This window comes from Mobula hypostoma, chromosome 21, assembly GCF_963921235.1.
Source record: "Mobula hypostoma chromosome 21, sMobHyp1.1, whole genome shotgun sequence".
Classification (NCBI taxonomy): Eukaryota; Metazoa; Chordata; class Chondrichthyes; order Myliobatiformes; family Myliobatidae; genus Mobula; species Mobula hypostoma.
Window position 1 is genome coordinate 60,204,303 of NC_086117.1, and position 10,915 is coordinate 60,215,217.

The 10,915-nt window shown below is 44.1% G+C and overlaps 1 protein-coding gene across 3 annotated transcripts in view; it reads right to left on the minus strand.

The window, feature by feature from the left end:
* LOC134359708 (catechol O-methyltransferase-like) overlaps nt 1–10,637 on the minus strand; it is a 41,461-nt gene extending 30,824 nt beyond the window's left edge. For 2 of the 3 annotated variants that reach the window (XM_063073221.1, XM_063073219.1), the window contains exons 1-2: nt 10,091–10,237; nt 6,395–6,677 (exon numbers count right to left, since the gene is read on the minus strand). In XM_063073221.1, coding sequence (XP_062929291.1) covers nt 6,395–6,677 — 283 coding nt within the window. In that variant the 5' untranslated portion in view covers nt 10,091–10,237. Of the gene's footprint in view, nt 1–6,394; nt 6,678–10,090; nt 10,238–10,622 lie in introns of those variants that run through there. The other variant, XM_063073220.1, reaches the window with a different exon arrangement.
* Between the last annotated feature and the right edge of the window lie 278 nt (nt 10,638–10,915).

A 10,915-nucleotide genomic window follows, 5' to 3' on the forward strand; every position in this document is an offset into this window, starting at 1 on the left:
ATTACACTTACTGACCAGAAAGAATGCCAATCAGTGAACAGAAATGGAAACATAGAAAACCTACAGCACAATACAGGCCTTTCGGCCCACAAAGTTGTATCGAACATGTCCCTACCTTGAAAATTACTAGGCTTACCCATAGCCCTCTATTTTTCTATGGAGGCAGACATTTTGTGAGACGGTCCTTGTAGCTGCCATCTTGTGAACTGATTCTTGCTCTGGGATAACTTAATCAGAGCAGTTGAAAGTGGGTACAGGGAGTTTCTGCGAATGACCATTCTCTAGTAAGAAGATGTTTATTGTGTAACATGGCGGGTTTGCATAAATAATCTCGTCATCTGGGCCCCGTGTCTGGGTGACGCAGTTTCAACCAGTCAGAGTTGAAAAGAACAAGAGTCATAACCTAATTTATGAAATTGTAGGCGAAGGCGATAAAATGATACTGCTTGTTATCCTGGGCTGCATGCAATGGGAATCTAACACAGGTCAGTCAGATGACCTTGAGCCAGCAAAATTGAAATGCAACATTTGAACCGATGTTTAAAAGTAAGAAGCTTCGAAGGCAAAGCATAGAAACATAGAAAACCTACAGCACAATACAGGCCCTTTGGCCCACAATGCTGTGCCAAACATGTACTTTCTTAGAAATTACCTAAGGTTACCCATAGCCCTCTATTTTTCTAAGCTCCATGTACCTATCCAAGAGTCTCTTAAAAGACCCTATCGTATCTGCCTCCACCACTATCACCGGCAGCCCATTCCACGCACTCACCCGATAAAAAACTTACCCCTGACATCTCCTCTGTACCTACTTCCTCAAAACTATGTCCTCTGATGTCAGCCATTTCAGCCCTGGGAAAAAGCCTCTGACTATCCACACACAAAGCAGCAACAACTCTCTGGAGACCAACACTCGCGGATGTTGAGGACCCTGAGCCGGGCACGTGGAGTTCACATCGGGATCATGAGGAACACCTAGCCAGCGCAGACTCGTCTTCCTGCTATCAGCTTTTCTATTCTTTGACTGTCCATGGAGGATCAGGGAAAGCTAGTGAGTGTGCGCACAGTCAATCAGCTCGTAAACACACGCGCTTTTTAGTTGAGACAATGAAGGAATTTGTCGGTAAGTACAGAATCTCTCATTGCCAAACTGAATACTATTATTAAAGGGACTTCCTTGTAACACACTGTACTGCTGCCACAAATGAAAAAATTTTCACAATCTGTCACTGATAGTAAATCTGATTCTGATTCTGATACTGATATAGATTAGGTACAACAGTTCCTCAAGTCCAGGACTACATAGAGACCAGACTGGGGAAGGACCAGGCATTTTTTTATATGGAAATCTTGTTCACAGTCACTGTTGTGTATTTATTATTTCAGTAATGTTTGAGAAATCTTGTATGTATGTGTGTATATATAGAGACTGGTTAAGCATTCTATGTTTAAATAATTCATTACGGGTTATATGTATAAATACATATACAACTTCTGAAATGCCCGCTTCGCTGCCGCTGCTACTGTGCGATCGAGAATCTCCGGAGGCAAGTGCCCAAATCCTCGGCCTTGCCTGTTGCCTGTTGCTGGGGTCGAAGTGCTCGGCGGAGATGGTACTTGGTGCATCGGTGTTGGGGAGCTGGTCGGAGGCTTGGAGTCTTCGGACGGACTCGGAGTCAGACTGTGGTCGGATGCTTCTGGGATGCTGCATCGGCAAGTTGGCGGTGCTGGAGGTTTACTGTCTGCATGAGATGATGGGACTTTTGAGAGACTTCGAGACTGTACCGTGCCCATGGTCTGTTCTTATCAAATTACGGTATTGCTTTGCACTGTTGTAACCATATGTTATAATGATGTGGTGTTTGTCAGTTTTTCAGTCTTGGTTTGTCATGTGTTTCTGTGATATCATTCTGGAAAAATATTGTATCATTTCTTAATGTATACATTACTAAATGACAGTGCAAGAGGACTACGTGTCCTCATAATCTAATCTAATCTAAATACACAAATTGCATACGTCATCACAATACCACGCGAAATGTCCACACCCTGGTTCAAGTAAACACGAAGCTAGACCCACACTCCTGGACTCCTTTTCAGTCAGTCACCATCAGCATTTTTATTCCAGACCCAGGTGATTATTTGAACTTGCCTGCTGCCTTGCACCCATGTCCCTGGGTCGAGTCACCTTAGCCGAGAGCACACACTCCATCCACCATCCCAAACCATCCACCATCATTTTCAAAATGATCTTCGAGATTAAAATGTCAGCCAGTATCAACTAACTTAGCTGCAGAAGTCAGAATCAGAATAAAGTTTAATATCACTGGCATCTATCGTGAAATTTGTTAACTTTGCAGCAGCAGTACAATGCAAGACAAAAGAAAAACTGTGAAATACAGTAAGTATATATACATATACTAAAGGAAGATGGGGACTTTGAAAAGTCAAGGTCACAACCCTGGAGGAAATGTGAAACCTCCATGTGTATGTCAGGAAGATGACCCTAAGGACAACCTGCTTGGAGAGTATCTCAGACAGCAGGCAAGGACATGGAAATGGAAGCGGGTGAAGCAGAGCTGGAGGACCAGAGGCCATGGCAGGACAAGCCACTGCACGGGATGTACCATCGCCAGATATCAGAGGAGGCTGACATAAGAAAATCCTACCAATAGCTGGAAATGACAGGGCTGAGGCACAACACAGAGGCTCTGCTCATGGCTGCACAAGAACAGGCACTGAGCAGAACAGCAGTAGAAGCAGGGTCTATCACACCAGACGAGACTATGCAAGGAACCAGCTGAAACCATCCAGCACATAGTAGCAGGGTGAAAGGTGCAGGCAGGGACAGCATACACTGAACAACACAACCAAGTTGCAGGAATTTTTACAGGAACATCTGTGCTGAGTATGGATTGGACACTCCCAAATCCAGACAGGAAACACCGGAGGATGTAGTGCAGAATGGCAGAGCTAAAATCCTGTGGCACTTCCAAATGCAGACTGATAGGCAGGTACTGGCCAACCAACCAGACATGGCAATACTGGACAAGGAACAGAAGAAAGCGATAGTAATAGATGTGGCAATCCCGAAAGACAGTAACATCAGGAAGAAAGAATATGAGAAGCTGGAGAAGTACCGGGGCTTGAAAGAACAGATAGAAAGGATGTGGAAGATTAAAGCTAGAGTAATCCTATTGGTGATGGGGGCACTTGGAGCTGTGACACCTGGACTGGGAGAGTGGCTCCAACAAATCCTGGAACAACATCTGAGATCTCGGACCAGAAGAGCGCACTACGAAGAACAGCAAGGATACTGGCTGAACCCTCACACTCTCAGGTCTCTGGTAGAGGTCCCAAGATTGAGAGAAAAATACACATTCACACCACCCATAAGGGGTGAGAAAAATATATTAAATACTTTAACTAAATAAGTAATGCAATAAAAAGCAGTGAGATGGTGTTCATGGGTTCAATGTCCATTCAGAAATCGTATGAAGGAGGGAAAGAAGCTGTTACTGGATCATTGAGTGTGTGTCTTCAGGCTCCTGTACCTCCTTCCTGGTGAGAAGAAGACATGTCCTGGGTGATGAGGGCCCTTCATACTGGATGCCACCTTTCTGAGACACGACTCCTTGAAGATGTCCTGGACACTACGGAGGCTGGTGTCCATGATGGAGCTGACTGAGTTTACAACCCTCTGCAGCTTCCTTCGATCCTGTGCAGTAGTCCTCTCCCACCCCCACACCAGGCAGTTGATGCAACCAGTCAGAATGCTCTTGAGTGAAATTTTTGAGTGTTTTTCAGGACATACCAAATGTCCTCAAGCCCCTAACAAGGTACAGCCACTGTCTTGCCTTCTTTATAGCTGCCTCGATCTGTTAGGACCAGCAATTGTGACAGGGCAAAAGTGGTCTTGGTTAGGCTAGCCTTTTGAGAGAGACCCACTGGACATGTACAGATCAGGACCTTCCCTGTGTGTGTGTGTGGGTAACTCTCAGATCACTGCTGGAGTATGTCCAATGGGTTTTGCCTTTGTGAGATCCTCTTGTGAAACTTGAATTCACTCCATTGTCTTTGCTTGGAATATGTCCCTCAGTAAAGCAGGAACAAATGCAAAAAAAACCAAGGAATCTCTGTTCACTAACACATTTAATGATATAATATTGAGGCTTTATGAAGCACAGGTGAGGTTTCACTTGGAGTATTGTGAGCAATTTTGGGCCTCTTATCTAAGAAAGGATGTGCTAACATTGGAGAGGGTTTAAAGGAGGTTCACAAAATAATTCCGGGTTTGTCATTTGAAGAGCATTTGATGGCTCTGGGCCTGTTTTCACTGGAATGAGTGGTGACTTCATTGAAACCTATCAACTGTTGAAAGGCCTCTATAGAGTGGATGTGGAGAGGATGTTTCCTATGGTGGGAGAGTCTCAGACCAGAGGACACAGTCTCAAAATAGAGGGGCATCCTTTTAGAATGGAGTTAAGGAGGAATTTCTTTAACCAGAGAGTGATGAATCTGTGAAATTCGTTGCCACAGGCGACTGCGGAGGCCAGGTCATTGGGTATATTTAAGGCAGAAGTTGATGGATTCTTGATTAGTCAGGGCATGAAGGTTTATTTGGAGAAGGAAGGAGTTTGGGAAAATGGATCAGCCATGATGAAATGGCAGAGCAGACTTGATGGGCCAAATTGCCTAATTCTGCTCCTATATCTTACGGTCTTATTTAATTTCAAATTTTAAATCCTATTTACAAACTTGGACTTGCGTAATGACTTAGATCAATACTTATACCTTTCCCTTGAAAACAATGTCTTCCAGCATTTTACTATCAAAGGGTAAATTATTCTGTGATCATATCAGTTTCTTTTATATTGAATTTGGCAGGTAATCTACAATGTCCCTTGACTCAGCCTAGCCACTAGATAGCTGCCATGGTAACAGACAGGAACGCAGTGCTCAGCTCCACATTTCAGCTGAAGTACATTGTCTTCTCATGCAGTTCATTAATCACGGATGTCACTTAGTATTTAAGGCGTGAACCCCACACAGATTTTTATCAGAGAAGCCAGAACGACCTGGCAGCTTGCTGAAGCTGAATGAAAATCAAAACTACTTTCACCAAGAAAGGTCATACTGGCAAATAATAAAGCAACTCTTTTGTCCAGCGTTAAAGGAACTTTACATCAAAATCCCAGTTACATTTGAAATCTAGGAATCATAATTCAGCATTTCAGTCTGTGGACAGTGAATTCAGCGCACAGTAGCACTTAGGGGAAAGCTCCTACAGCCCACCTCCAAGGGGACCACAAACTCGTCGTAGGGTTTGGAAGCTTGCCATGCCTCAATGGCCCGGAGAGCTATGTTGGTTGGAGTCAGGGGCTCTTGGTGAAGTCACCCATGCCAAACAGGTCAAAGAGTAGAGGCCAGACTAGGGGTGGTCCACCAGTCCTCCAGGTTCGGGGGTTCAGCTCAGGGCTAACAACCCTGACTGGTCAAACAAAATTGTTATGGAAACAGCAATGAAGAATCCTTCTACATCTGAGTGCGACGGTATTCCTGAGTCTCCACCCGGGATTTACATGACTGACAGTAGGGAAAGCTGAGAGGAAGCTACTGACACGATGAAGGAAGCCCTGAACACTGCCAGAGATGGAGGCCCTTCATTGTTGCCCTAAACGTCAGTAGGTAACAGGCAGTAAGTGTCACAGTTCAGGGTGCCAGAGTTCAGAGTTCAATTCTGGCTTCCTCTGTAAGGAGTTTGTACGTCCTTCCCATGATACACAACTTTTGTTGTTGTATATGAAAACATTTACATACCTTAATGATAAATTTACTTTAAACCTCGAACTGTTCAATACATACGCAAAGAAAGGTGAGTTGTCCCGATGTGCAAAGGATGGACAGACTCTGATGTAGATGTGGCAACGGTAATCCCTAAACAACCTCTTGGCTCGGCCTAGTGACACCACAAGAAGCAGCATCCTCAAAACTAGGACCCCTCGATTAGTGCTAATTGGGCAACTACTGAAATAATACGTGTAACATGGAATCCCCAAGCCCGTCAAAATAAACTTAACAAGTTTAAGCAAAAAGCACCAGGAGACCATGTTACAGAGAATGAGTCACTGGAGAAAAACACAAGGAAACCTAAATGATTATAACTCTCGTTAGACAACAATTAACCAATTAAGGTGCTTTAAAAGCCATGGAGCCCAGTGTTCTGCACAGGTCCGAAGAGCTTGTTGCATGAGGTGTTAGATATTGAGCCTGTAAGTAATTCTGGGGTTTGGCCTGTGCCAAAGAGCCAGATGACAAGGACTTCATACCAAAATAATCCATTCAATATTGCTATATGTAACCATGACATGTTGTTAAATAGAAAAAAGCCTACCTTTCTCATCCCCTACATTCATCGCCCACTCCTTCTCCCTGCAGTAGTTGTCGATGTTGTCCACTACGCTCTTTGCATCACCTCGCACAGCATTTCGCAACACGTATTCTAAAATTCTGCTCTCTCTGCTCGTCCCAGTCATAAGCTCTGCCATCTTCTCTTCCAGGACAGTGTGCCAGAAGATTGCTGCCCTGCTGTTGCTTTTAAGCAGGATGGGAAGAAGAAAGAAAAGCAGAAGGAGACTGGCCAATAAGATGCTGAGGGCTGCAAGGTACACCTCCATCTAGGGAGAAGAAAACAGACACTCATGCATCTTCTGCCTTGTAAAAACAGGCATGAAATAAGGACAAAAGCCTCCTCTGCCATTCAATGGCTATTCTGACTGAGGCAGCAGCCGCGTTTCAGCCCTTCTCCTTGATTCCCCATTATTCCAAAAATCTATCTATCTCGGCCTCAAATATTTTTAATGTTCTCAGCATTCACAACTTCCGAGGACGGAATCAGATCGGAATCAGGTTTAATATCACTGGTATATGTTGTGAAACTTGTTAACTTGGTGGCAGCACTACAATATAATACATAATGATAGAAAAAATGTGAATTGCATAATGTATATGTGAAATAGTTAAATTAAGTAAGTAGTGTGAAAATAGAAATAAAATAAAGCAGTGAGGTGGTGTTCATGGGTTCAATGTCCATTCAGAAATCAGATAGAAGAGGGGAAGGAGCTGTTTCTGAATCGTTCAGGCTGCCGCAAAGTTAACAAATTTCATGACATATGCCGGTGATATTAAACCCCATTCTGATTCATTTATTTACAGAGATACCGTGGGAAACAGGTCCTTCCAGCCCTTGGAGTCGTGCCACCCACCAACCCACCGATTTAACCCTAACCTAATCACAGGATAATTTACAATGACCAATTAACCGACCAACCAGTATGCCTTTGGACTGTGGGAGGAAACCAGAGCACCCGGAGGAAACCCACACGGTCACGGGGAGACCATACAAACTCCTTACAGGCAGCAGCAGAAGTTGAATTGGGGTTGCTGAAGAGTATTGATAACAGCTGGGGTCACCCGTCTTGTAAAGACACTGCCCAGAAGAAAGCAGTGGCAAACCACTTCTGTAGAAAAAATTGCCAGGAACAATCATATTCATTGAAAGACCATGATTGCCCACATAATACAACATGGCTCACACTGATAAAGGTAAATAAGGAGACCAAAACTGTATGCAGTGCTCCTGGTTACGTCTCACTAAAACTCTACAAATTGTAGCAAAACCTCTCTCCCAATGTACTCCATTTCCTTTGCCAATAAGACCACAAGACAGAGGAACAGGAATAGGCCATTCAGCCCATCGAGTCTACTCTGCTATTTCATCATGGCTGATCCATTTCCCTCTCAATCCCATTCTCCTGCCATCTCCACACAACCTTTCACACCCTGACTTATCGGGAACCTATCAACCTCCAACTTAACCCACCCAGCGACCTGGCCTCCACAGCTGCCATTGGCAATGAATTCACCTCTGTTCTAAATAGACGTCCTTCTGTTTTGAGGCTAGGCCCTCCAACCTCAGACTTTCCCACAAAAAGGAAACATCCTCTCCACATCAACTCTATCTAGGCCTTTCAACATTCAATAGGTTTCAATGAGATTCCCCTCATTCTCCTCAATTCCAGCGAGTACAGGCCCAGAGCCTTCAATCGCTGCTCATATGTTAACCCTTTCATTTCCAGAGTCATTCTCGTGAACCCCCTCTGAAGTCTCTCCAATGTCAACACAATCTTTCTTAAATAAGGGTCCCATAACTTCTCACAATACTCAAGTGAGGCCTCTCCAGTGCCAGCTATCAATTTGGTTTACATATTACTAACTGAGCATGCATGCTAGCAGTTGGTATAGAATCTAAAGAAGAGAGTTAAGGCTGATTTATACTTCTGCGTCAAATCGACGCCGTAGGTATGGCGTAGACATGAACCCTACGCAGAGCCTACTTGGATCCCTGTGCCGTAGCCTGATGCGCACCTCTCCCAAAATGTAACTACGCGTCACGGCAACGCAGACCGCAACGACCGTGATTGGTCCACTTGGAAGCATCGCATTTCCTCCTAAGCTGCAATAGCTTCCCATTGGGCGACTGAAGGGCAGGGAAGGAACTCTGGCTGCAATGCTTTCCATAAAGCTTTACAGACCTCCGAAATTATGGAGGACACATTTCGCTTTTACGAAAAAAGACGCTCGCTTTAAACTTGTTTACCCTGAGAGAGACTACTATGACCATGAAGCCTTGCACGGGCAGGTGTGTACGCTTGCGTGGGCTGGTGTGTACGCATGCGCGACGTGCCCGAATTGCAGAGCGACGCAGACACACCAACGCACACGTATAAATGCTCACAATGCACGTAGGCCACTTGCGTAGGTTACGGCATCCATTTGACGCAAAAGTATAAATCAGCCTTTAGCCATCATAATTGGAGTGGAAGTGGAGAGGATATTTCCAAAAATAGGAGAGTCTAAGATCAGACAGCTCAGCCTCAAAATCGCTTTAGATCAGAGATGAGGAAGAATTTCTTTAGCCAGGGGGTTTTGAATCTGTGTAATTTATTGCCACAGGCGGCTGTGGAGGCCAGTTCATTGGGTATATTTAAAATGGAGGCTGATAGGTTCTCGATGGTAAGGGCGTCATAGATTATGGGATAGAAGGCAGTTGGATGGGGTTGAGAGAGATAATAAATCAGCCAAGATGGAATGGTGGAGCAGACTCGATGGGCCAGATAGTCTAATTCTGCTCCTGTGTCTTATGGTCTTATAAGGGTGGCAAGGTAGCACAACGCTTTGCAGTACAGATGACCCAGGTTCAATTCCCACACTGCCTGTGGGGAGTTTGTTCTTTCTCCCTGTGATGGCGTGGGTTTCCTCCAGGTGCTCCAGTTTCCTCCCACAGTCCAAAGACATACCGGTTGGTAGGTTAACTGGTCTTTGTAATTTGGCCAGTGACGAGGCTAGGGTTAAATTGGGGGATTGCTTGGTGGCGTGGTTCAAAGGGCCAGAGGAGGCTATTCTGTGTTGTATCTCAATCAATCAATCAATAAATAGATAGATAGATAGATACTCCAAGAAACAGCGAGAACATATGTACCATACTTTCTCCTCCTCTTCCTGCCACCTCCTACCCTGTTGAGATCACCAGAGTTGTGACCAGTATGACTAAGTTACAATCTGCCAACTCACAAGAAGTCAGGTAGAAAGCATTCCAGCTCAGATTGTACAACACTGAAGGTCTTACACAAGGATCCAAAAAGGAGTTCCTTGCGGCTGATCACTTGCCTGTTGCTGGGATCCCTTTGACCTTTGCTCCTAAGCTAATCGGGGCCAATTGACAAAAGAGGCCACAGGGTCACTGATAGAACTCATTCATGGGGTCATTCCACATGATCTTCAGTATCCAACTGACCAGCGAAGAGACCTTTTTTTAACATAAAAATATTAGAGAAGGATTTATTGCAAACAATGATTATGAATAAACAGAATTTATTTCATTCCTCCAATTGTCTTTTTCTTGGCTTGGAGGCAGCAATGTTCGGGACAGTAATATATTCATGCAAGGAGATCCTCTGCACTGTCTTTGCATCTAGAGTCTGTATATGAAAGACAAGAGTTTGCAAGTCAAAGTGATGGTGTTTCTTACCGTTGTTACTGCACCGAGGGAGAAAGCTCACCAATTCCGACAGCAGAGTTTATTCTGCCCCTCAGAGTGCCTCTTTGTGTCAGCAGACAAGTCTTTTACTCCTCTCCTTTGGCTTCCCCTCACATTGCTTCTCAGATGAAACGAGAATGTCCCCGCGCTTCTTCTTAATGACTTTTCCAGTCAAGGAGCTGAATACAGAGACTGTCCGGTTGTCACGGTAACAGTCTGACAACCCTCTGGATATAGAGCACCTGCATGAAAATACTGACGAGTATTTTCCTAAAACTGTTCTCTCCAAATCTTAATGACATTAATTCCATGTTGAAGACAGTCACTTCAAAGGATAATCAATTAACCTGTCCACTACTCCTGCATTATAATATAAAACTGTACCAGTAGAACTGACCTGTAATAAATTTGTCATTAGCTTCATGGGGTAATGATAGTGGGATGAAGTAATGTAATTTCCTTGTAAAAAAAATTCAATCACAGTTTATCTAACCATACTTATTATAGAAATATTAGTAATTACCTTTGTTCAGACACGCTCACCCTCTTCAGACGAGCTGGTTTCTACAAGATCTTGTTTGAGTAGAGATCTGTAGTGTCAATCAAAGGCCATTACATCATTCTCCCCTTATTACAACTGACATCTGCTTTGAATGAGCATTCTTGAAAAAGGCAATATTTGACCTTTTCTGCTGTTCCCCTCTGGGCCAAATGTTGCTTACTTTTATTATCTTTGATTTAACTCTCCTTTTTCCTTTTACAAAGTTCAGTGAATTAGCCACGTTTTTGCTAAGTCTGTGCGTGAGGATGTAACTA